We start from the raw sequence: 26,779 nt of genomic DNA, 5'->3' as shown, positions 1-26,779 counted from the left end.
AGCAATATTTTAAGTCTTTATAATTGTCGTACAATTTATTGATCAATAATGGTCTTTGTATATCTCTGTGCAGAATGGCTAATGGGTGATTTAGAAATGAAATATTTTTCTGTGACTCAGTATCTGTAAACGTTGTTTGATATACCTATATGTTACCTAGAAAATGTAGAACGAATATTTTAAAATGTACACATTTACTCAATCATATAAACGAGCTAAGTATCGAAGTAACAAGTGTCTCTATTGGACCATTGACGAATCATTAAATGATCGTTTCTCTGTATGGCCTAGGTCACTCTCTGTGAAACGTGGTCTCAGGGGGAAGGTACCATTATGACCATTCTGGGTTGTTCTTCGCTGCCTTATGCTGTTTGGTCACTTGCATCAACAAAAATCAACCTTTTCGGCTCTTTAATGTGTGCTTAAGAGTGGATCGGTGGCCACTCTAGTGTTCTGTAACAGCAAAGATATGCTTATTATAAATACTGAACTGGTCTGGCTTGTGTTTATTTTGATGCGTTTCTACCTTTATATATAGTAACTGCTCTTCTCCTGGTAAGCTTGACGTGAATCATAGTGACATTCTAGTGGTAGTGTAGGTGATTCTCAGATGTCCATGTTATCCAAGTACTCTTGCACTTCCACCGCCATGTGGAAAATGTTGACTATCTGGATGTATTCTCCTTGTTTCATGTGGAGAAGCTTGCATGTGAACAGTAATGTCTGCATGGGAATATTTATGCACGAATATTGTGTCTTTTCATTAAACAGCATTGGTTAGCCATGCACACGGTTCATAGCTGCTATTTTTAAAGAGCATAGGCACGCCCAGTGCCATATTCTAATCTAAGAGTTCTTATGTCTTATAAGCCAATTTAATTAAACCATCTTTGAGGTGGCAATTGCTCTGTAACCGCTCTCATGATGAAGCTTGAGTTCTTTGGCAAATGTTCATTGCTGATGACATGATAGTTATATAAACCTCCTGACTGCAATTGAAGACCCATGGGCGGTTTTGAGTTAAGAGAGTGAATTAGCATGCATGATGACGCAAGTGGTGCTCAGAATCTGTTTTTCAAGAACAGCCCTGAAAATCATCAGCAGTGCCAGCCCTAACTTCCATTTCGTGTTGCTTGTGGCATTGAGCGTGCATCGGCAGATTCATGAGGACCAGTAGGCATGTACCATAGCAGTCTGACGTGAGACTCCACTCCCAGGCACACAAGCCCACACACAATCCCAGATGCCACTCAGAACCCCTCAGTGAAAAACACCCCCATTAATCATGGTTACCCAACTATAATTCAATAATGTACAATTTTTAGAGCACACAAAGCTCTAAAGCTCTTTCCTCCAGTTGAGCAATGTGCTTGACTTCCTACTCCCATCATACCTATGGCCATACTTCAGGTGCAAATATATTGCAAGGACTGCCTTTATGAGGGCAACATACGTTGACCACCCACAGTGTATAATAAATGTACTTTAATACATTTTGAGAAACAAAATGTACGTTTTAAAGTTGGCAGGTGCATTTGGTACAAGTTGATTGGAATGTTATTCTGTGATGTAGCACACAGTTTTTCCAGTGGACACTTGGAGACGTATATGCAGTGTAAAGGTGTGCGGCTTTCAGGCGGAAAATACATCAGCTTTTTCGACCTTTAGCAAGTTATTTTGTGCTGAAAAACTATACACTATACTAACAATATTTTCTTTTTTTTATAAGCTTTGTTGATTCACCACCACCAAGATACTTCAGGTTTAGTTCTTCTCGTGATTTTATGCAAGTAGCATGTCCCCACGTTCCCAAAATGACACATTCACTAATTCAGCAACTTTTAATCGCACATCAAAAATATGTGCATCTTGATGCCAACCATATGTAAAATTTAAAAAAATGGAAAGGGCCTTCTTGAGAGCATTATGGTTGAAAGTCCTGCGCGCGCATTCGCGTGAGGACTGTAAGAAGCATCTTTACCTTCTTCTAAAAGTCGGAACTGTGTATTCTAGGCCCTCTTCTTCCACCGAGCTTCTCCCCCGCTTTGCATGTGAAGATCTGTACGAAGACGACGAAAGTGCTGTTGCCTGTGTGGAGGCGGTGCTCCTCCTTCATAAATGAAACAAAACAACAGGTGAGCATTTCGTGGAAATTAATTAAATGAGGCAAAAATGAAATCAATTTGCTTTTCAACACTTTTCTGATGTCTCCCTCTGAATTTCATTTTTCAGTTCCTAAGTATACATTATTGCAATGATTTGAATCCAGTGTCCATTTGCATCCTTAATAGCCCCCTAAAAGCGGGTACCTCTGCGTCTTGCATCTCGCTAGCTTTCTAAACTTGTTCTATATTGTCCGTCTGGTACACTATGTTCTTCCCCTGAGACTGCCCTTGTTCTTTTCCCCCTTTGTTCTGTATTAGGTAAGGCGTTTTACTCATTTCTAGGGTGGAAAGTCATTGGGCTCCAGGAGATATGGACCTAAGCACTAGGCAGACAACGTTGTAATTGCAGATCAAGTGAAGGATAGCCAGCAGGCAAATGTGTCGTGGTGTTCTTTATTAGGTGACACATCTCAATTATCCCAAGGGTGGCCCACTTGCAGCATCTGGACTATGAACCAAATATGTAAGTTGAAAAGTGGAAATTTTACATTTCAATCTTCATGTATAAACGTTCAGATGTACCTAGTCCTCCCTGCACTGGTCCATTTCTAACTTGGGTGTGAGTCAATAATGATCTCAATACCTGACAAATTCCATGCTGGTGGTGGAAAATGAACAGGGGTGTAATGTGTTGATTGCTCCACCCACATTCAAAGATATTGCAGTCATACACAGCCTAGCATAATGTGATGTGGATTCATCTTAGAATGTTAAGCCTTTGGGAGTGGACAATGTCTGCTCATGCCTTAATCTTTAGTCATGTTATTTTCGCAAATGCTACCTCCTGTCTCTTTAGGATCATTCGTAATTATGATTTTTGATTTGCCCTGCATCAGAATCTTCAATTGGAAACAACCTAAAGGTAATGTATGTTTTCTTTTAGCTCTAACAAGCATAGATGACACTTTCATAATTACTTTATTTCGTCCAGTAAATTTCAGTTTAAAATTGGATTTTCCACTCAACTCAAGAATATTTTAATTGGATCTTAGGCACAGTCTTTTGTTAGACCTGTCAGCTTTAGGGTTGTTTTCCCCCAAACCTTTTCCTGCTTGCCTCCAATTTTGCTTAATCTTTTTGTTGGCCATGGGACTCTCAGCACTTAACCACTGCAAACCAGTGCTAAAGTGCATTTGCTCTCTTTCCTAAAACATGGCTTAATTGACTTATCCACAATTGGCATATTTAATTTACCTATACGTCCCTAGTAGAGTCCACTGCATGTGCCCAGGGCTTGTAATTTAAATGCTACTAGTGGGCCTGAAGCACTGAATCTGCCTGCCACCCACTCAAGTAGCTCTTTAAACATGTCTCAGGCACACCAATGTAGAGAAGAGTGTGCAGTTTACAATGCCATATACTTGGCATTTAGAATCGATTGCCATGCCTTAAACTCCCCTTTTATAACATATATATCACCCCTAAGGTAGGTCCTAGGTAGCCCATATAAAGGGTGCTGTGTAATCAAATGGAAGGACATGTACTTTTAGGTTTTGCATGTCCTGGTAGTGAAAAACACAAAAATCCGGTCCCAGAATGCTTGTTGCTGGTCCAGGGAGGCCTGGCCTGGCAGTTTGGGCTGGACTGTTACCATGAGGAGCAGGAACAAGACCAATTAGCATATGGCTGGGTCTAAACTGGAAAGGTGTGGCAAGCAAAACAACAATTAACTCAGATCTGTGTCAATGAGTGAATGTTTGATTTGTTCAGCATTCCATGCATCATCTGTTGTTTTTACATTTCTCGCCCTAAGTGGGAAGGGTATGCCCACACATGGGTCCCATGCTCACTGTGCCACTGGATTAAAGCTGGCCTGGCTGATGAGTGGTGATACCCCAAAACCAGTCCCAGGATGCTTGTTTCCGGTCCAGGGAGGACCTGGCTTTGCTCTTGACTGGGGGTGAATGTTTGATTTGTTCCTCATGAAGTCCATCATTTGTTTGCACAGCACTTTTAGGAAGATGCCATGTTTTCTGCTCTTAGCTCTGTGTGCCTGCAGCCTGTCTTCAATATACGTCTGGGGTGGGTGACAGCTCGGCTTTATGAGTTCCCTCTACGCAGCCACATACAAAGGGAGCTTAAGTGTAACTGAAGGGCTATCCACATCCTGATGGCTCATCCTGGGAAGGATGAGGGGAAGGATGTAGAAACTTTGAATGAATGACCAGGAGAACGATGTGCTTGAAGAGAGGTGTTATGTTAACAGCCTAACCACAGCACAGGTACAGCTCTTTACTGAGAGAAACACTCTCCCCACAGTTGGAATGCTATGTTGGATTGTTCTATTGTCCCAAGGAACACAGGGAGCATAGGCAATGGAGGATTCCATATATCCCGCCTATCATCACTGGACAAGATGCAAGAGTTAAAGGAAGAGGGAAGAGTACAAAGGGAGGGGATGGCCCACACTGACAACAAGATAGAACAAGAGAAGAGGTAGTCCTGAGGTTGAGCACAGATGGTGGCATAATACTATGCAGACAGGTGAGTAAACATTTGTATAAGACACAACTTGTAGGATACAAGGTACAAATGATAATACTGTTTAAAATCCCTGACATTGTCTTGTGAACTAATGTAAAAGAGACACTGTATATGGTTTAATGCAAATATCGAAAGTTCCTTTGCAATCATGGACATAGTCTTTTAAGTATTTTGGTGGTCTGATGGAATGGGTCCATACTCTATAAGGGAAACTCTCATTGGGATGTTTGTTGTAAGCAGTATTCAATAACCCATTCTCTCTGCCAGGAGGATTGTCATTGCTTGAGTCTCCTCCTGCTGGCTGATGGTTGTCATCCTTTTTAAATTTCTGAGGACTGTTTTGCCATCCTCCCGAAACTCCATATTTTACCATAGTCAGTCTTCATAGCATTGTGAAAATGCTTGACCACTTTCATGACTTTTAAAAACTTGGAGTCTTTGCCACCCCCACAAGGAGGCTTAGGGCCTGATTCAGATTGTGGCAGAGGGGACACACTTTCACAAACGTGACCAATAGCCTGTCAGCAGTATTACGATCCCATTATATCCTATGGAGATCAAAATACGGGGGACGGGGTATTCATCAAGTTTGTGACGGAGTATTCCATCCGCTGAGTTCTAAATAAGGCCCTTAATCTTTACCTAATCTCTGACCACACCACTGGACATGTTGGGCTGTTTGCCTTGGTCTTTTCATTTCTGACCATGTTTTGTGTCATTTCTCATTGTTTCCAGGTTGTCTGGTGTTCACATCTATGTGTCCTTTACCCCATTTCATCCATTAAGGAAGAAGTTGAAAATTGAGCACTGTTCTTAATAACTCAAATGGGGTTTTCTGAGTTCTTTGGTGTGCAGTCAGATGAAATTCTCTAATTCCCATGAAATGTTCTGCTTTCCAATTAAGGTTGTTAACTTTTGCTAATCATATTCCTTACTTCAAAGTTTTGTTGAAGAGTTCAATGGCACCGTTGGTTTCTGGGTGGTATTGTGCTGAGCACAGATGGGTGATGTCATTCTCTTCTAAGAATGTTTGCATTTTTTTAGAGCAAAATCGTACTCCAGTATCTGATACAATAGTCGGTGGTAGCCCTTCACTAGCAAATCTGTCTGTTAAAAAATGTTTGACAATCTTTTAACTAATGTCTGATGTAAATCTGATTTCTGGCCACCCAGATATAGATCGAACAGGACTATAATGTAGGGTGTCACATTTACCTCAGCTATAGGAACAATTATACCCAAAGCCAATTCATCCCATGGGTTATTTGGAAGTTTGCATGTGTGCATGGGGTCGTTCCATGTGATTGCATTGTACTCAGTCCCTTAAAGATCTTTTAACTTTGATGTCCATGCCAGGCCACCAAACGTTCATTCAGAGTGTCTCATGTGCTTTGTTTATGATTTTGTCTCACATACTCCCAGGGGGAATCAGTTTGGTACCCCTAAACAGACATTCATCCAGTTCTGCAAGTTCATCTTTGATGCACCAATATGTTTTTAATTCCTCCTTGACAGTGTTCTTGTTTGACCAACTACTGTTTATTTGTTGTCTGACTGCCTCCAAGGTTTCAAATTCTCTCTCAGGCTTGTATTCCATTCAGTCTCAGTTATCACACCATCAGAAATGATGGACACATTTGATAAGGCTACCTCTTCCTCGTCATTCTGTGTTTCATCATCCATACTACTGTTCATGTTGGAAGGTAGCCTGGAAAGACAATCAACAACCTTATTTTTTTCTCCAGGGATGTATTCAACTGAGAAGGTGTTTTCCTGTAGGTTGACAATCCATTTCCAGATGTTGCTAGACACTGAGTCTAAGCCTTTTCTTTCAAAGATTTCTTTCAGTGGTTTGTGAACAGTACTGATCTTGCGATCAATACCCCAAACAAATTATGTGAACTTTTGAATGGCCCAGAATACTGCTAGGGCTTTCTTTTCTATTACAGAGTAGTTAGCTAGTTAGCTTCTGCCCTTCATAATGACCTCCATGCAGAGGGGAATGTTACCTCATTCTTCCCTTCTGCTTGGGAGAGTACCACTCCCAATCCTTTCATGCTGGCATCTGTGGTTATAATCACTGCTCTGTCTGGTACACAGGATTTGAGTTGTGGTGCATTTTCCAGGCACTGTTTGACATCTTGATACACCCTTTCGCACATGTTGTCCCGGAAGAACTCAGCTTTTGGTTTCATAATCAACCTTATGTGGAATGTTCTGTTTTCAAAATTTCTTATGAACCTGTTGTAAAACTCCACCATGACAAGGAACGATCAGAGTTTATGTTTGTTGGTTGGAGAGGCTAACTTCATGATGGAGTTTACCAGATCATCTTTTGGTTTAATCCTCTTTCTGGAGATCTTATGCCCAAGGTAGGTTATTTCTTCACATGCAAATTTGCATTTATCAGCCTTTCCAGTAAGACCAAAACTTTAAAACTTCTTTAGCACTTTCTCAACCCTTTCATCATGTTCTGCGTTGGTTGACCCACAAACAAATACATCATCCTGGTAATAGAACACTCCCCGAATGTATTTGAGCATTTATGACATAGCCCTTTGGAGCACTAAGGCTACAGAAACTAGCCCGAAGGGCATATATTTTAAACTGTAAGCATCTAGAGGTGTCATGAAGGCAGTGAGATCTTGTGATTCAGGTCGTAACCTTATCCCCTCTTTGAAGTCTCACTTACTTTAAAAGCACCACTGGGTATATGAACTGGACTTCTGACCCTACCACTTCTGTAAACTACTGGACCTGTGAAGACTTTGCCAGGAGGAATGACTGCTGTCCTGCTAAAGGACTGCCACTTTGCTGAACTGCTAATCTGGCAGAACTGTTTATCTGTGGTGCTGCCCTACTGCCTACAACCCTCTGGTCTGACAGAGAAGGACTGGACCCACCTCACTTGAACACAGACTGACTACAAGGGCTTGCTGGCTTGCCCCCGGTTCTAAGACATGAACTCACACTGCTACACTAACTGAACTTTGCTTGCTGCACGCTTTGCCCTGCCAAGTGGTGGCAGCCCAGTCCTGGGCCCTTGGAAGTGGGTATAAAGTGCTGCTTCAGCAAAAATCGATGCATCAATTTAATTGTGCCACTCAGAACCAGTGCATCTCCATCAACAATGACTCATCTCTACATCTGCGAAGATTGAGTACGCCACTTCGACAACAGTGTGCCACATTGCCTCCATTTCCAATGCATCTTTGATTCTGCACAGCACTGACTCGTCATCACCTCCTCTGCTCCCCGCGTTGACCTCTACGTTGACGCATAAAAGGTACTTTTTTGTAGGCCAAGGCTAGTCCCTGTATCCGACCCAGGCTCCATTGAAGTCAGCCTGAACTTTTGGATGTGACCCAGTCTAGCGCAACCAGATAGCCCGGTTGGTGCTTTATGCTTTTCAGCACTATATTTCAGTTGATTCCTAAAAAATCCATAACTCTGGTTCTACTTATTGGATGTTTGTCATTATGGTCTTGTCTTATTCATAACAATATTTGCCTACACTGATGTGGTGTCTTTTTTTTTTTTTACAAGTTATTGTTTGAAGTGTTGCACAAATAGTTTACACATTGCCTCTTAAGTTAAGCCTGACTGGTCAGTGCCAAGCTACCAGTGGGTGAGCACAGGATAATTTAGGATGTGTGGTGACTAACCCTGACTAGGATTGTGGTTGAGGGTGCATACCTCTGCCAACCAGTAACCCAATTTCTAACAGCATTTATCACACTAGTATGTGAATGATTCAAATGGACAATTATAGGTGAGGTAACGATACATCTAAACATGAATGTTACAAAATGTAAGGGATACATGCAATCAGATGAAAAAGTCAATGATTGGGATTGGGAACCACCAAAGAGATAAGAGAGTCTGAATAATTGCAACTATACTTGAGATATGAAAAATAATGTTTTCAGAAAAAAGAACTGGTGAACCTCAGTACATATGGGCAGAAGATAAATGAGGAAGGGGAGAGAGTGTGGCCATTCTTAGCTTGGTCTGCCAGGAAAATGAACAAGTAGATTTGTATCTATACTACAGACGATACCACAAGATGGGAAATGATTGTGGAAGTATTGGTATGCCAGTATGAAAAATAATATAAGAGACATGATACATGCATGCATAGTATAGAAGAAGTTCCTAATCATTTTTAGGATTCATGCAAAGAATATGATTCAGAATTCACACAGAGGAAATATGAGAGGTAGTAATTAACACAGGACATGTCACGGGTGGTATAAAAATGAAATTTTATAAGATTTTTTGTGGTAACGTATTACGAAGAATGGTAGAACTATTCAATCATACAGTGATTCTGGAGAAATAGCCAAAGCTTCAAGTATCACCTCATAGCTTTCTGTAACACATCCCAAAAAAATGCGGATCATTCTGAGAATTTCATTGTTGTAGTAAATACATGTTATAAATACTTTCCAAAATACTAGTTTATCTGCTTGGACCATATTTATATTTAAGTAGATGGAAAATAGCCTGCATGATACTAATTCTAGATATTGAAAAGGCTTTCAATTTGGGAAACTGGCAGCTTAAATTTAATATGATAAACAAAGTACCTCAAAAATCAGTTTATCTGGTTGACTGCATTGCACTATTGTATTAAGGGCAGATATAATGCTAAGATCACATAGGTAAACCAGGATAGGTGACTCGTGGCTTCCACCATTGTTCATTTATTTATAGAAACATCAGCTTAAGTTTGGAATATGATAACATTACATTTGTAAAGGTCAATAATGTGAATTTAGAACAGGTTGTGAAGCTGGGACCAGAATATGAAAAGATAAGCATACAATGAATACCACCAACATGGATATTTTATCTATCTATTATATGTCAACTACTCTCATTTGAATTGTTGATAAATGCAAGGTTGGTCTAAACTGCTAATCATAAATTTATTAAATAACAAATGTACAACAGTATCGAATAAGCATGGTAGGTTCCTTGGTAGGTAAATCTCTATCAAAATGCCAGTTCTACTTTAAGTTTCATTTTTCTTTCAGATGATTCACTGCTACTCCTACCGAACATTATTTGTGTGCAAATATAATCTAATTCTGGCTGTTATATTTCCTGGTAGAATTTCAAGAATAAACAAAAGAAATGTGCTGCCTCATTGACAAATAACTGGAATTGAATGATCTTCAGGTTCACCAAAGGGTATTGGTCTTGAGGTGTATGCATAGTTTTACTAGGAATTTATGATTGCTCCATCCGACAATTGATTGTGATAACCCTACAGATATCTGAGTACATTTTCTGTCTCATTTTAAAAAGTAAAGTTCTGAACTCTTAAAGGAATGGAGAAGAAGAAATAAGCAAATGCTGCACTCCCATTCTATATAAAGTTTAAATGTGGTCCTTAAAACTCCTCTTGAGTTAGTATTCCTGATAAACATGATGATTATTACTTGCTCAAAATAAATCAAGCCATCTATATGAATATTTGATTGAAAATGACAAAAACTGGTTTGAAAATTTGCAGATTCAGATGCATGATGAATCTCCAAGTGATACGTGTTTCACACAGAATACTGGCAAAGGATAAGGGGGAATCTTATTCAAAGGAGATGAATTAAAATCCTTATATAGGTACTTTGAAATTTTGTATCTGCTCCAGTTTTACATTTATGCAATAGTATGATACGTGACAGCTAGAATATGCCTTATCAAACCTGAATAAAATTAAAGGATCTATATGTAATGGATGCCCTCAAAGTTAAAGAACTTCTCAGGATAATCTGGAATATATGTTTTTGGGATGTCCTATACTTAAAGATGTATTGAAGCAAATGTCTAGATATCTTGGCCCCTGTAAGAAACTGGAGTTTAAGTTGAGGGGGTTAAAATCCACCTCAAATAATAATCACAATCCTTGTCAGAGTGAACCACTAAAGTAACTAAATAACCCTTTATGGCATGGCAGAAAGAAATCCGGCGTAACTTAGAGGCAGTGAGCAAAGTATTAATGCAGCACTCAAACAGTAATACAGTGAAAGCACAGAACAAGAAAAATCTTAAAGCAATTTTGAAAAATTGAATACATTTGAGTAAATAAAATGGCACCAAAACAACAAGAATCCACAAAGTAGAATGTAATTCAGGAATCTATAGAATTTGGATGAAAAACAGTGCCACAAAACACAAAGCTCCGACCGCAGTAATCTGGACACTCTACATTGGGTCAAAGTCAAGAAGTTAAGGCTGACCCCAGTGGAGTGCAAGTCCAATAGAGGTACCAGGTTTGTCCTGGTGGAAAGTGTACCTTCTGAGTTAGAAACTATTATGGAGAAACAGTGGCTGTCTACGAATTATCAGTGGGGCAAGCAGCAAGATGGAGCAGAAGCCCGCTTCAATGACAGTGGAATGCTGAAAAGAGTGGTCCCAGTGCAGTGGTCAACGAAGGTGGGAAAGCTCCAGTGGATGAAGTCCAAAGTCCATGCCTGCGAAGGGCACCATATTGATGGGATGCTGCTCGGCATTGGTACCGATGAAGCCTTCTACATTCATTAAAACTTAGAAGCTTTTTCTGAAAGTCTAATTTCCTTCAGCAGGGCAAACCAGCATGCTGAGGCTGACCAGTGATTTAACGTCAAATGCTGTGAATTCTCCAATGTTTCTCCAGGCAAAACGTTGGCAAAAAGATACTATGTCCCACTTTTTGCACTTTGGGGATTGTAAGAGTGCACTCTAACAGCAGTTATTTGGTGTTTCCCCTGTTGTTTTGCTGTACCGCGTTGTTCAGTCCTTCTGAGCCAGCCAGCATCGCCACTCGCTCACCATCATTCACAAAGAAACCATCTGCTGCACCACCTCCACAGATGACACCACCCTGATAATGGACCACCTCAACTTCCAACTCCAAACCAACGGCAGAACCACCATCACTTCCTACCTCGCCCACAGACCTTCTAGACCACTACCCAGTTTCTGAAACACCATCCCTGTCTTCATCACCCCACTCGTCATCAACTCTAAACACTACATCTTCCTCCAAGACCTCAGCTTCCACCTAGATCACCTCAGCGACACCAACACTGCTAACCTTATGGAAACCATGAACAACCTTGGACTCAACCCAACTCATCACCGACCCCACCTACAATGCAAGAAACATGCTTGGCCCCATCTTCAAGGCCAGCAACAGATTCAAGTACAGTCATGTCACCGAGCTCACCCCAACAGACCATGTCATCATCCATTTCACCATCACAGGACCCCCCAGCACTTCCACTAAGCTGCCTAGCACCTCACACTATAGCTGAAACAAAGTGTCAAAGAGCAGTGGACCGATGCCGTCAACACCACCTCACCCTGACACCACAACCAACCTTGAACAGGCTGTCAAGAACTTCTCTGCCTGGGTCACCAATCAACTACGGGGCCAGAGCCTCCCCCATCAAGCACTCCAGACCCAGGAGATTCACCAAACATGCCAGCTGGTACACCACGGTACTGAGCACCTTGAAACGCAACTGCAAATGATTAGAAAGGAAATTGCAAACCAGCAATGACCCCACAAACTGAGCCACTTTCAAAACAACCCTTAACAAAAACACCATTTCCTGAAAGACATAAAAAAGAGCGCACTGGCTGAGCACACTGAAGCCAGTTCTAACCACAGCAAAGAGCTCTTCAACATCATCATCAGGGAGTACTCCAAACCCTCAACAACCATAAACACCATCACTCCTTCCCAGGAGCTTTGCGAAACCCTGGTGGACTTCTTCCATGACAAGATCCGCACCATCTGCAAAAACTTCAAACCCCAATCCACTGACCTCTACCGCCTCCTTGCTTCCATAGATGTTAACCCCAACCACCTACTCACCGCATGAGACCAGCTCACCACTCAGAATACTACAGCCAACATGAACTCTGTCTCCTCAGGAGCACTCACGGAACCCTGTCCCCACAACATGTTGAACCACTGGAGCAAGAAGATCAGCAGCGAGCTCTCCTCCATTTTCAACACATTGATCACTACAGCCACCTTCTCAGAAGAATGAAAACATGCAAAGGTCAAACCCCTTCTTAAGAAAACATCGGCCAAACTTAACGAACTAAAGAGCTACTGCACCATCTCTCTGCTCCCATTTCTCACCAAAGTCCTTGAGAAAGTCATCAACTGCCAACTCATGGACCACCTGGAGAACCACAATCTATTGGACCAACACCCAATCTGGATTCCACATCAACCAGAGCACAGAAACTACCCTGATCGCCGCCACAGGCAACATCAGAACCCTCTTGGACTAGGGAAAAGCAGCAGCCCTAATCATTCTAGACCTCTCAGCAGCATTTGACCACGTATCCTACCACACCCTTCTCAAAAGGCTTCATCACATCGGAATCCAAGGAGACGCCCTCAAATGGATCGCCTTCTTCCTTACTGAAAGAGAATCCGCTGACCACTGTTCACCTTGGAACCAAAGAGCATCATCTGCGGCATCCCTCAAGGTTCATCCCTCAGCTACAAACTGTTCAACACCAACAGGACCCCCTTGGCTACAATTGTGATACCCTATGGACTAAACTTCATATCCTGAGCAGACGACACCTAGCTCATCCTCTCGCTCACAGAAGACCGATCCACAACAAAGAGCAGGTGCATGACGAGCGAGCAGGTGCATGACGAGCGTCTCCCGACTGGATGTAAAATAACCACCTAAAACTCAACACAGACAAAACAGAAGTGTTGATCTTTGGGAACAACACCTTCCCGTGGAACGACTCCTGGTGGTCCCTGGAACTAGAGCCCTGCCCACATTGCTCTTGGTGGTCAAATGGCAAACACTGCAATTGCCACACGGGTGGTGACCAGATGAAGGTGGAAGAAAACAAGAAGATATTTCTCTGTCCCTGTTGAGGAAATCAAGTGTTGTTGCACTGTCTCTGTTTATGCGTGGTCTAGTGTGAACTGTCATAGCTCTCAAGTTCGTCCCCCTTTTGTGAGAGAACATCGGTTTTGGGAAATTGAAAGTGCCATAGCTCAGGATGCGCCAATGTTTATTGAGGATTTTGCTTACTTGGTTGGAGGCAATGTTGTAAGTGGTTACACATATAGGTCTCTCCTCTCTAGGTTTGGGTGGTTTATCTCATCCTCATAGTCATATACCCAACAAAGTGCTCCCACGTCTTCATCGGGCATAGCATGCCCCGTCCCGCAGCGGGGAGGGAAGAACCCGATGATGAAGCAAGCCTCATTGTTTTCTATAAAAACACTTAGGATCACAACGATAGGACGGTCACATTTAAATAATTGAACTCTTTTTGTTTATATACACATGACAGGAGGACAAGTCCCCTTTATATCTCACCTCTTTTCCCCCCTTTGGTTATATGTATATTGTTAGTTTGTCAAAGGCTCCAAGGACTCCCTATGTGGTACTTTAGAATTTGGGACCGCGTAGGAGGCAGGGCCCTACCCCTGCCTATCCCGGTATCAGCGAACTGCGAATGGCCAATGTAGTATGTACAAGTGCTTTGCATAACATTTCATCGATTAATGCACTTTGTATACGATATTTTACATTGACTTCGTGGGTTCCATCTTGGAGCAGTGGCCATCTTATGGTTGCCCTCACATAGGCTACACATTACGAACAAGCACAGGCCTTCCGATTATGTGCGCTTTCTATTCGACTTCTCTGTGACCTGTGCAGCTTGGCTCCGCTGCCCCAGGTCAGTCCGGTCCCACGAGCTCCCCGTCCTACGGCCACCTGTGATTAGCATCAGGGTTTGACACACCATAAAGCCTTTTCATCCCACACAAGCCTCCGGCTAATCTCTTTCACACCTGATTCTTCCTGCTTTATGGCTTGTTTTACAAACAGGAGATGCCCGTGTTTAATGGGGTCTGTTGATATCTGATGTGGGATCTGAGCCTCGCTAGGTAAATAATTGTGGGCTGGCTTAACTGGAATGTGGGATGGTCATCATGATTCTGCCTTTTCGTTTGTAATGAATACATGTGAATGACCATATCGTAAACCGAGGAATGTGCGCCTGAAGCATGATATTTTGTATATAAGGAGAAGGCCGTTTCTGTAAGTTTAAGCAGTCTCCTGAGAACATACATTGTGTTGTACTTCTCGGATACCTGTAATTGGTCTGCAGCCAATAAATCGATCTTTGACTTCACCTAGAAGACTCTGTGTTTCTGTGGGTCTGAAACAGGAAGAACTCTAAGTCTTAGGGTGTGTTCCCCTGCACCGCTGGGCTTTAAAAACCCAGTACTTTACCTAAAATATACCTAAATAAATTGTGAAGGGCAAATATATTTTAGTTACTTTCATCTTTAACAAGAGCAATAGTGACGGAGTACTAGCGAAGAAAACTATTTTTAACAGAACATTGATATTTTATTGTTAGAGGTACCATATATTTGAAAGGTTTTCACCATGACTGCAATCGTGAGTAAAGTGAGCTATTATATGAATAATTCAGTTTCTACATTAAGTGCTGAGCAATATTGTTGCACATTCATATCAATGAATATTGAATACAATCTTGTCAATATTTTTTGCAGAACTATACATATTTATAGTGAAGAAAATATGGTGCAGTCACTTGTGCCCACCTGTGGCAGTTTGTAAGGAACGATGAGAATTTAGGTCCAGCAGTAGGTGGGATGTTTATTCAGTTCAATTTAATGTGCTCCGAGATCTAGCTCACAATTGCGTTCTGTCCAAAAGTTAATTGAAAATCTATTTCATGCCTCAGAGATGTTTGCTTTAATTGAGTTGATTTCCTGCTCTAATTCCCCCATATTGTGTTGGTCCGATTTTTAAATTGATAGCAGCCAAAGGGGCTTGATTCACTGAAAAACTAAAATGACAATTAGACAATCTGCACAACAACCCTTCTGTTTAATTGTGTAGATGTTTAAAAATGGGGTATTTACGTATAACATCTGAACTAGCATGTACAGGATGAAGTCATGAAATGCAGTTATAATCATGCAAACCCCAGTGCTTAAGCTTAGCCCGCTGTTGCAGATGGAGCCCACGTGCATTCATTTTTGGGGACCTGGACTTGGCTTTCATCCTCAGTCTTCAACCCTGAATCAAAGAAAGGAAGGCTGGAAAGGATAAAAGAAGGTGGAAGTAAAAGGCAGAAAAATAGTGTCAAAGAAACAAAGCAGGGATGGGAAAGAACCTGCAAAGGTGAGAGAAAGGTGCTGGGATTGTATGGTGGTGAATTTAAAAGGTACAGGGTGGAATCAACACTAGACAGCACACCCTTGGTATTTAGTTACCCCACTTTTCGGCAGAGCCAGTAGCCGAATTCCGAGAAAGACTTCAGGCCTTTACACTTATTTTCTTACAAATTAGGCACTGCAAATCCCTAATTAGAACACAACATACTCATGGCCCAGGCTATTTGCTAACCGGAGGCTTCAGCCCTCTCTACTAGAAGGCAATTTGTTTAGCCCTTTCCAACCTCTGCGGATATCATTTGCTGTGGTTTCGAGTTGTAATGATGTTGAGCTTCCTGGACATCCCATTCTCAGAATATCTCATTTCCCATTGACTTTGCAAATGAACATTTTCAACCACAGGCATCTTCTCAATTGCCACCTGCATCTATGCACAACCCTTCCGCCTTCCCTTCTAACATCAGAGCTTTGCAAACCCCTCCACACACGCATAATCCTTTTTACCTAACCCCTTGCTAACCCTCCACCTTTCCCTATTTTTCCTGTACTTGCATGTTTCCTATGTTATCCCTACTTTTTCAACTTGCTACCTTTACCTCTAATCTCCCTTTACTTCCTTATTACATAGTACATAGTACCAAGCAGCTACTGCCCCAACTAACTATGTAATGTCACATCTCTCTCCTTCACTTTCTCCTCTCTTTCTTCCCTTGAACTCCACTGCATGCCTACACTTCCTCTCTTTGTTTATTTATAAACATCTTTTTATTGTGTTTTGACAAACCAAACAGCAATAACAACCCCCCCAATACAAAAGGCACACAGACAGGTTCTCATCCACCAATATGCATTGTGTCTCAATAAAACTAGACTGGACCACTGTTTGCTACCATAACCTCCATATCTCTCTGGTGAAATCCATTTACTAGACCTTATGAGTAAGATTTCGGCTAGGTCCCCATCCCGATAGACCTCGACCCTCCCCTGGGGCTTTATCTAACACCGTCCCTCATTTCCATCTATGGGCCCCAGACTTTGTCGAATTTTCAGGGGCATCCCCTTTGCCTATAGATCTTCATTTTCACTCCCATGCACCAGTCAGTTCCATTCCTTCCTCCCATTCCTGCCAAGTCGGTAGCATACTAGCACCTCAATATTTGAGGAGGTCTCTACTGGCCACCATCAGTGGCAAATTACTAAAAAGCTGTGCATATCCATCCCAAGATTGTTCCCCCCCAGATGGCCCAGTAATCACCTGGGGTGTGAGCTGTAATTGTAAGCACAGTGCCTCTTAAATTTCCTTACCAATCTGCTCCCAGCATGCCCTGATCCCCTGACATTCCCACAGTGTGTGAAATTAGGTGCCCCTCATCCGCAAGCAGGGCAGGCAGAGGTTGTCAATTGCCCTGCCCATCCGAAACAGTCGGGTCTGCGTAAAATACACCCTGAGTAGTATCTTCAACTTGATCAGACGGAATCCCACCCTGATTGCCACTCTGCTAGGGTATCTGCATACCTGGCCCAAATCATCATTCTCAAGTCTGCCCAGTTCTCTCTTCCATTTCTCCCTGAGGGGAGACTATTGTTCAGTAGGATGGAATTCATTACAGACACCGCATGATCTGTCGGTGCAACCTGTATTCCAGTGGCGATTCCACCTCTGTGGTGTCTGGGAGGCCCCCACCACCACCTTTCTCTAGGATGTATTTCTTTTGATGATATTGTGGCACCCGTAAGTTCAAATTCTGTCTGCAGTGCAGCAAATAAAATTCGTACCCAATCTTTCCAGAAATTTCCCACTTGAAATTACCGAGGAGATCCCACTTACTGTGGCCCTCAATCCTACACAACTCTCTCAGAAGGTCCGAGTCCCACAGGGAGGGGTAGCCAGTGTTGTTTTACCCCACCATCCTAGCTTTCGTGTAGCCAGCTTCTACACTCTCACCACAGTCTTCGTGGAGGTAGGGCAGGGTAAGCAGCCCCCTCCCTCCATAGAGTCTTCCGGGTAGTATTCTGGGGCCATTGCTACGCTGTCGGCATGCATGGATGATTGCAGCCTCCTGGCCATCGTGTACTAATTATGGAGCCCAGGGGCCACCAGAAACTTATCTTCGCCACCGCGGCTGAGTCACGCATCACCCCACAGAACTTCAAAACCAAGAGCACCTTCTTTTTGCAGCATAAAGAACCATATTTTCCAGTGTTGTGCATTAAAACTACAAAGGGTTACGACATCCTTACTAAGTACTCCTGCCTACTAGGAATCACTCATAGTTTTTTAAATTAAAATTATATGTAAAGATTATCATTTTTATTGCAAGTATATGGCTGCTTCTTTTTATTTGCGCATCCTTTGCTCGCAATAAAACATGGGAAAAATGACCATAGCACCAGCTTGCAACAGCCAGATGTATTTGTTTTGGTCAATGCTTATAAAGTATAGTCTGCCGTATGTAGTATGTACTTAGTCCCTTTGGCAGCTTTATGAGGCCACTTCTAAATAGCAGTGGGTGAAAATGAATAGAAAGCTAGTTTAGCGGGTTAATGTGCTTCCCATGCATATCCAAGAATATTTATTACAGTGTAGTTCAAGAACATCCATAAAATACTGTTTTTGTTGCACTACACCTGTTCTTGAAGCCATACAATTGCATTGATCAGAGGGTCTGAAATTGTGCTGCTTTTAAATGAATAGGTACACAGCATACAAAGTAAAATGTATTGTTATGCTTTCATTTGACCCAAGTCTAATTATTTGATTCCATCAGATTTAATACGCTTTATTCAACAATTTAGTCATAAAATTAAACATATATACAATCAAAAATATATGGTCAACAAGCTAATACAAATACATTCTAGAATGAAATTACTTTGGAACGTGGTAAAAACAACAGTCAGCTTCTCTGGCCCCATAGTAAATGCCTAGTGAGTTAAGTGCAAATCAGAAAACATTAGTATCCCTGCATGTCAGAACGGGAAATGAACTCTAGCACGTGATACATAAATTAAGGGGAAGAACACATCTTAATGGAAAAATGAGACTTAACAATGCAATTCATCATTGTTCATGATATGGAAAAATCAGTTGATGTAGTTAACAGCAATAACACTCGTTTAAGACACACTTGCAATCCTAGCTCTAATGACCCATGTCCACCCGAGAAACTTTGCGATCGCACATGCATACATGAGTTTTGGGTCCGATCTAGGAAGCATTTTATGTGCAGTCCAACTGCTATGGGTCCCCATTAGTCTGCATAATGGTTTAATCAATTTCTGGTGGGAAACAATGTAGCCCGGACAAGCAAAAAAGAGGCGACCTATCGATTCTCTGGATCATTTGCAAGTCACACACCAAAGGTCACGGTTTGGAGCCCATTTGTTGGTAAATGTTTTCAGGGGCAGAGTGCCAACCCTGAATTGGAAATATAATTTCTTGTTCAGAGGTGCAGTCTGGCATCCAATAAGGCTTTAAGAAACTGCTATATTTAAAATCGAAGAATTTTCCTGTTAAAGATTAATTAACGGCCAGTTGTATCTCCGATTGTCTGACCCACAGGCAATAGTGTTCTTTTAGCATCACTGCTGTCAGGCTTGATGCAGATGATGGGTTGTTTCTCAGGCTTCGCAGACCAATAGTTTTAAGAATCTTTTTAATTTGTTGGAGTCTGGAAATGTTGTGGATGTGTCAGTCTCCATCATGTCTTTTCAGGACAGTTTATACTGGGCCAATTCTGGTTGGGACCAGAGCCTTCTTAAAAACAACAAGGGGCGACGTCTAGCTTTGTCAGCTACTGAATTCATACCAATCTCTAGCATTAATGGTACCTATTGGGTTCTGACAGGGAGGCGAGATAGACTTCTCAGGAACTTATTCTCGGAACTTGTGAGGGAAGATATGTTAGCAAAACCCCACTGTTTGGATCCATAAAGCACAGAATTCACTGCTTTGACCTTATAGATTTGTGAGGCTGGTACGATGGGTTTGCAATAGGAGGAGCTATGCTCTTTGATTATGGCACCAGAAATGTTTATTTTTTAGGGTAATTAGGTCCACTTGCGATTTCCTCTTGAGTGTCGTAGATAAAGTTATGCCCAAGTAGGTGAAAACATCTACTCTTTCTAGCAGTGTACCACCCAGCTCTAATCTTCCCATTAAATAACTTTTGTTTCTTAAAAATCTTAAACTTGGTCTGTGAAGTGTTGATCTCGAGTCCACGGGCATTGCAGAATCTTCAAAGTGAGATGTCACTCGAGGTATCCCGCAGGGTGTCTTGGAGATCAATAAAGTATTGTCTGCAAACAAATAGGTATTTTTGTACCATCCAGACTAGGGACATCAATGGGAAGACTAGAAAAAAAATAAACAATGTCATTAAGAAATAGGGAGAATAAGGTGGGAGCCAAGACATAGCCTTGGTGAACCCCCTTGAGGATGGGAAACCATTTGGCCAATTCTCCCTGGCTTTTCCAGTGAACCTGCGCATAATTACCCTAATGCATGTTAGTTAGCACAGTCAGGAAGTCCAAAGGCATACCCATATCGGAGAGCACCTGCCATAGTTTTTTATGAGTAACCAGATCAAATGCCAATTTGAGGTTGCCAAAGGCCTCCGCCGATTTCATCCTCCAATACAGGAGCAGGAACTGGAATACCTGGTCCGTGGTACTTATTTTCCCACAGAATCCAGCTTTGTTAAGGTGACAAGACATCATTATCATTGATCCGATCCTAGAATTCTGTCCAAGAGAAGACATGCATAGACTTTCTGAACGCAGTCAATTAAGCTGCTTAGCCTGTAATTGCAAAGGAACAATTTGTCTCCTTGCTTGTATATGGGAATAGCTTCAGCTCCCTTCCAAGATTCTGGTATGGGAGCTCAACTTACAATAGCATTCGCTAGGGTGAAGATAGATCAAGACCAATTATCCCTATCCTTTAATAATACATCTTCCAGTAAGCTATTTGGTCCTGGGACCCTGCCTTTAGTTATTGCATTCATGACAAGTGTAACATCTGCTAGCTCAAAGGAAAACTCAGATTAAGTGATGGAATCATCTGTGCAGGAGATGCTCAACACATCTCCTGTTAGGGTAATAGAGTAGGTGGGAAAGTATAAGGTTGAAAAGGGATCAACCCATGCAGAGGGAGCTATAAGATTATGTGGAGTGGGCGAATGGTCCTTCCTTCCGCATCTAACTAGGACCCAAAATTTGGTAGAGTCTTTGGTGGAACAGGCCAATTTCAGGTCCTGTCACCTCCCATCATTCCATTCCCTTTTTGCACATAACTGTGCCAATTTATAAGGCCAATTTATAAGGCTTCCTTGCTAAATGAATCCGGGGAATGTCCTTTGATCTCAATGCTTCTCCTAGCTTCCAGTGAACACTCCTGCTCTCTCTATTAAACCAAGTTTTAGCTCTACTTGGGCCTTTTTGAGGATTGGTAATTGGAATGATGAAATAGAAAAGGGTTTTCTTAAAAGATTATTAGGTATGTCAACAATAGCCTCAATCCCCTTTGCACCAGAGATGTTTTCAAACATCTGCACTAAACATAATTGGAAGTCAGCACCAATAGCTTTCAGATGGTCAAGGGTCTCTATTAACTGGGACCATTTGATACGACGTGTATCATTGGTGGGGTAAATATCCCTAGTGTCAATACCAACACTTTGGTGTTTACTTTCCAACTTAGGACAGAAAGATTCCATTGAAAGCTGCAGCAGGTTATGTTCACTTTCAGCCCTAATCTTTATGATCATATCCTTAAGATGTGGCCATAGATGAGATGACTTAGAATATCATTTATGTAACTAGAATTGGACAAGTTGTTAAAAGTACTAGTATCCCTCCTATTAGATTTGAATCTTCCATTTGTGGATCCCACCCTGAATTCTAGCAAGAGCGCGTTTAACTGGAAGGCAGCCTCACTCCATTTGTGTGTCGGGGGTAAGTCAAGCTGTGGGACTCCCCAGGCCTTTCCTCTTCTACCTCCAAGTTAACACCATTATTGTCTAGGGGATTGAATGTGGTCCTCTGCTAGCATAGGATGTGATTCACTGCAATGTTCCCAAAGGGACTCCTCTAAGATTGAAACAGTTTTCGATCTCAGGCCTCCCTTAACCCCTCTGGCATAAACATTATAGATGTCAATATATTTTAAATTACCTGTCACAATATGGACTGCTATGATATAGGGCCATCAATATAGAGTTGTTTGATTTTGGATTCCAGATCTAATCGGATCCATGTTGTTAAGCCTCCTGCCGGTCGTCCTGCAGAGCCACACATAGCAGGTGTTGAGAAATTAAGATACCGTAGTTTAAAGACTGGTCCCAAAGACCATGTTTCCTGGAACAAGCTGATGTTGTTCAGCTCAATAAAATCATTCCAGTCAGGAGATACGATTTTGGATTTTATGCCAACCACGTTCCAAGAAATAATGGAAACCGTATCTATGGCTTCAACAGTGGTAGGCGGAGAACAAGAGCCCCCCATAGCCCTTGACTCCTAATTTGACATGAAATTAAACTATCATAGGGGATGGCGCCTAAAGGTAAATGGCTTTTAGATTGGCCACTGGGGCCAGCAGAAGCAAAATCATCGTGCAGAACGTGAAGAAAATTGGAAGAAAGATCGACTGTGCACTGCTCACTTTTATCCATATGTAAACGCCCATCTAAAGGAGATGGTATTCAATGATTGTCAATCTACTGCCCAAGTAGAGGATTCTCCTGCATGGTGGTTAGTAGGAGTGGGCCAATCTTTGATGTGTTTTTGCTCATGGCACTATATTTAAAACAAATGTTTGTAACAAACAGAGAAGATGTCCGCATGACAAACGCCACTAGGTTATCTACTAGCTGTCTGCTAGGAAGGATCAACTCGATAATATCATGGTTAGTGCCAGTTTGCAGGTGCCTAATGTCTCCCAAAATATCCTCTCTTATGAGCAAGCAACAACCTCTCACTTCCAAATCCAGTGTATAGATTTATAATTAACATGTCCCCCCCTTCTGTGGTTCAAGTTTGCTTAAGTCTGGGGACATTTGTCATAAAAATTGAGCATCTGTGATAGGAACCTCGAAAGCGCAACTCAGGAGTGATGTTTGTTAAAGGTGCTAGGAGATTCGAATTGTGATCAATCTACTCCCTGGATCAACGTAGAGAGTAAATAGGGTGTAGAGAACATACTGGCTGAACCATCTGGGTAATGCCCCTTTCCCCAGTCCTTTTTGCTATCTCACGCGGTTTAGACACAGGCCTGTAATCTTTTCTATGAATAAATTTACTAGACTCCAGGGGTTTAGGATCCCTGCTTGAGGACAAGTTCTCTGAGCTATATGTGGTGCTCGAGTCTTTACCAATGTTAATGTTTTTGTCAATAGTTAATAGATTTAGCAGAGTATAGAGGTGCAATACCATAGTTTTGAGTCCCCCAACTCATTTATAAGTTCTACAGTTTGATGTACTAGAAAATAAAAATCCACATTTGTAAAGCGCGATAAATCACCCATAAGGGTCTCTGGGCTCTGGGTCCGTTCGGAAGATTAAGCAAGCTATTGCCCAGAGTCACATGGTGCTGGGCTAATCTGCTGCCGGGGATCGAATCGTAAAATGAATTTTGTTGCACGCGCTGCATCGCATTTAGCGATGCAGCGCGCACAAAGGAATTCGTTTTATTTATTTAAATGTGTACTTACCTCCGTTCATCCATATTCCGGTGTTTACATTTCCCCACCCTGCCCCTCCCCCACCCCGCCCCTCCCCCACCCCGCCTCACTGCCACACCGAACTCCCTCCACGGACCGCTACTGCTCAGTCTATCACAGCCCAGCCTCCTCTAAGCTCTGATTGGCACAGATGTGCCTGTCCTTGGCCAGGGCGCGGCCTGGAAGTTGCCTTCACTCGTCCCACACAGCAGGACCGCAGCATGCTTAAATAGCGCTTATTAGCCATCGGTGTTATCATGCAGTCCTCAGCGGCAGCATCTGTGGCGGCTCACCCCCAAAGTATACATGTGTCCTTGATGGAAACATGTTTGAATCCCCCAGCAGTGGCAGCCAGGAGCAACAAAGGTCACACCCAAATAGCAGATGTAGAATAGTGAGCTTTCCTATCACTTTCCAGCTTGAACCAGCAATGTCTGTTATTAGTACGTTTGTTGTTAATAATACATGGTTTGAATTACTAAGAGCATTAAAAAATGGTGTTTATATTTTGTTTATATCAGTGGAGTGTAGGTAAACTCCATATGCTTTCTGAATCCACCCTCTTCTTGATCTCAGTAACTGTTATTATGGTTCCATGTTGTAAAACGTCCTCACTTAGTGGACCGGACAAATATAAACATACATGTAAATCAAAGAGGAATATGTAGCAGGCTGTAATAAAAGTTGTGTTCCCCTTACATTATTATATTTAAAGTTCTTAGTAGTCTCTGATCAAAAAACAGATTCCAGGAAAATATAGCTCCATTGTAGTCAATTATCTTGTTAAAATCTCCCCTGGTCACCTGCAGCAACCCTACTTACTGTGTCACTGCATAAATCTGATTTATAAAATCCCTGATTTGCAGGTATTTAACAAAGCTAGTTTTAGGTCTATGAATTTCGAATTGTAGACCTAAAATTATCACAATTTTCTGCTATGAGCCCAGTTGGCCTTTATTGACAAGACCTGAATGATCCCATGTGTGACTTACATGATCATGAAAGATATCCAGAAGATTCTTTTCACATTGATGTATAAAAGCAGTATTTTGTAAAATAGAGTACCTAACACCATGTCTGCCTTTTCAAGTTTTTTTCTATATGCACCACCTTAATTTTCACTTCTTCTTGTAATTAGGATCACTAAATCTTAGTAAAATGCTTGGCGCATTCATACTTTCCTGTTATCAATTTTACCAAATCCCTCCCATTCTGTTGGAACAAGGCCTCTTCTTAGCCTTTTTCCACTTGCTTTTTTTAGTTCCATACTTCCCAGTCTTAGTCTCCCTCAGTCGCCTGGCAGCACTGACTATAGGCTCCCACCCAGGTTGTTTTTTGCTTTTCCCTTTACTTTAATTCTCATTTCCTGCATCTTTTGGGTCCATCATAAACACTGCTTGACGCTATTTCATCTACTCTCTGTCTCTATGCTCTCTCTCTTTCTGCATGTGTGGGCTTTAGCTCTCAGCCGCTGAATAATACAAAAATCTACTGGGAAAAGACCCATGTAACATGAGGAGGATTTGTAAGAAGAGGATCAAGGAGAGATAAGGGTGATTGCACAGGTTCATGGTTGCTGGGGTGGGTTGCAGGTTCTTGAAATAAGGAGAGGACAGGGACTGGGTGGGAGAGAGGAACCTTAAAGGAATGCTACTTGTTTGGGAATGGATGTGTGTGTCATGGCTCCTAGGGATAATGATGCAGTCAAAGTTATTTGCATCTCTTTACCAAAATCTGTTTTGTTGACTCCCTGGACAAATTGATCTCACTCAAGTATTTCTCCCTTGCTACTCACAGAGGGCAACATTGGTAAGTCTGGTTTCTTCTCACCCAATATCCAGAGCATTGCCTGTGCTCTTCTGCAGCAGAGAGACAACCTCCTGTTTTTTTTCTGTGGTTGGGGGAGAATAATTGTGAAGAGGACGAGATTTCATGTCATGTCATGTTATGAGTATTTGTCTAGTGCACAAATCCCCATGGAGGTTACTATGGCACTGATGCAGCAGCTGTATGCGCTTAGCCACAGTCGGGGCTAAGTAAAGAGGCAGGTTTTCAGTTTCTTGCTGAATTCACGAACCAAGGAGGAGGTTCTGATGTGCAGTGTCCAGGCTTTAGGAGCGAGGTAGGAGAAGGCACAGACCGCCACATCTGTCTCTGCACATGGGGAGGGGGGTGCAATTAGAAGTGCTGCTGAACAGAGGTGTCTGGTAGGTTTGTGGAGGTTTATGTGGTTGTTGAGGTACATGTGGCCAATGTAGTGTTTGGCTTTGTATGTGTGTGTGAAGAATTTGAAGGTTGATCATATGTGGATTGGGAGCCAGTTGAGCTCTTTGAGGTGAGGGGTGATGTGAGTGTGGGTTGGAAGGTTTAGGATGAGCTTGACCGCTCAATTTTGTAAGATCTGGAGTCTTCGGGTCAGTTAAGTCTTGATTCCAGAATAGAGTGTATCGCACTAGTTCAACTTGCTGGTGATGAGGGCTTGGGTGAATGTTTATGTGAATGTTGGTGGGGAGCCATTTGAAATTCTTCTTGTGCATCCAGAGTTTTGAGAAGCAGGAGACAGAGACTGTATTCACTTGGCAAGTCATGGTGAGCTGGTTGTCGATTACTATTCCAAGGTTCTTTGGGTGGGTTGATGGGAGGTGTATGGGTCAGAATTTGACAAGCTACAATGTGGAGTCCGAAAGTGAGGAGTCAAAGACTACTACTTCCCTCTTGTCTGTGTTGAGCATGAGACAGTTGTTTTTCATCCATCTGACTTTGGACATACTGGTGGTGGAGAAATTGGTCCCGGTGTTGGTCTCTAGTCGGGGAAGGAGAGTATGAGCTGGGTGTCATAAGCATAGGATATGATGATAAATCCATGGAAGCGATGATGCTGAGAAGTGTGGTTATATAGGCATTAAAGAAAGTGGGACTATGTGAGGATACTTGTGGTACTCCATAAATGAGATTTATGGCATCCAAGGTGAAGGGAGCCAGGCTGATTGAGTGAGGCAGGGCCCTGAATGTCAGCTTCACACAGTCATTAGATAGGTATATGTTGGGAGACAGTTTAAAAGGCTGTGGAAAGATTCAGTAGGATAAGGGCAGTGGTGTTATCTCTGTCCATGATCAACCGGATGTCATCTGTGACGGTGACAATTTTGGTCTTTGTATTGTGGTAGGGCCTCAATCTTGACTGAGGGGTGTCTAGGAGGTGTTTGTCAGTGAGG

At 42.2% G+C, this 26,779-nt stretch overlaps 1 protein-coding gene across 1 annotated transcript in view; it reads right to left on the bottom strand.

Annotated features, from left to right (window-relative positions):
• Positions 1-26,779, bottom strand: part of MYOM2 (myomesin 2) — a 586,141-nt gene that overhangs the window by 490,949 nt on the left and 68,413 nt on the right. Inside the window, exon 3 of the mRNA XM_085610818.1 lies at positions 1,982-2,110. Within this exon, the coding sequence (XP_085466944.1) occupies positions 1,982-2,110 (129 nt within the window). The remainder of the gene's footprint in view (positions 1-1,981; positions 2,111-26,779) is intronic.

The sequence above is a fragment of the Triturus cristatus genome, chromosome 6, assembly GCF_964204655.1.
Source record: "Triturus cristatus chromosome 6, aTriCri1.1, whole genome shotgun sequence".
In the NCBI taxonomy this organism is placed as follows: domain Eukaryota; kingdom Metazoa; phylum Chordata; class Amphibia; order Caudata; family Salamandridae; genus Triturus; species Triturus cristatus.
Note: the sequence above shows the minus strand (reverse complement) of the source record. Positions and strands in the feature narration are given on the sequence as shown.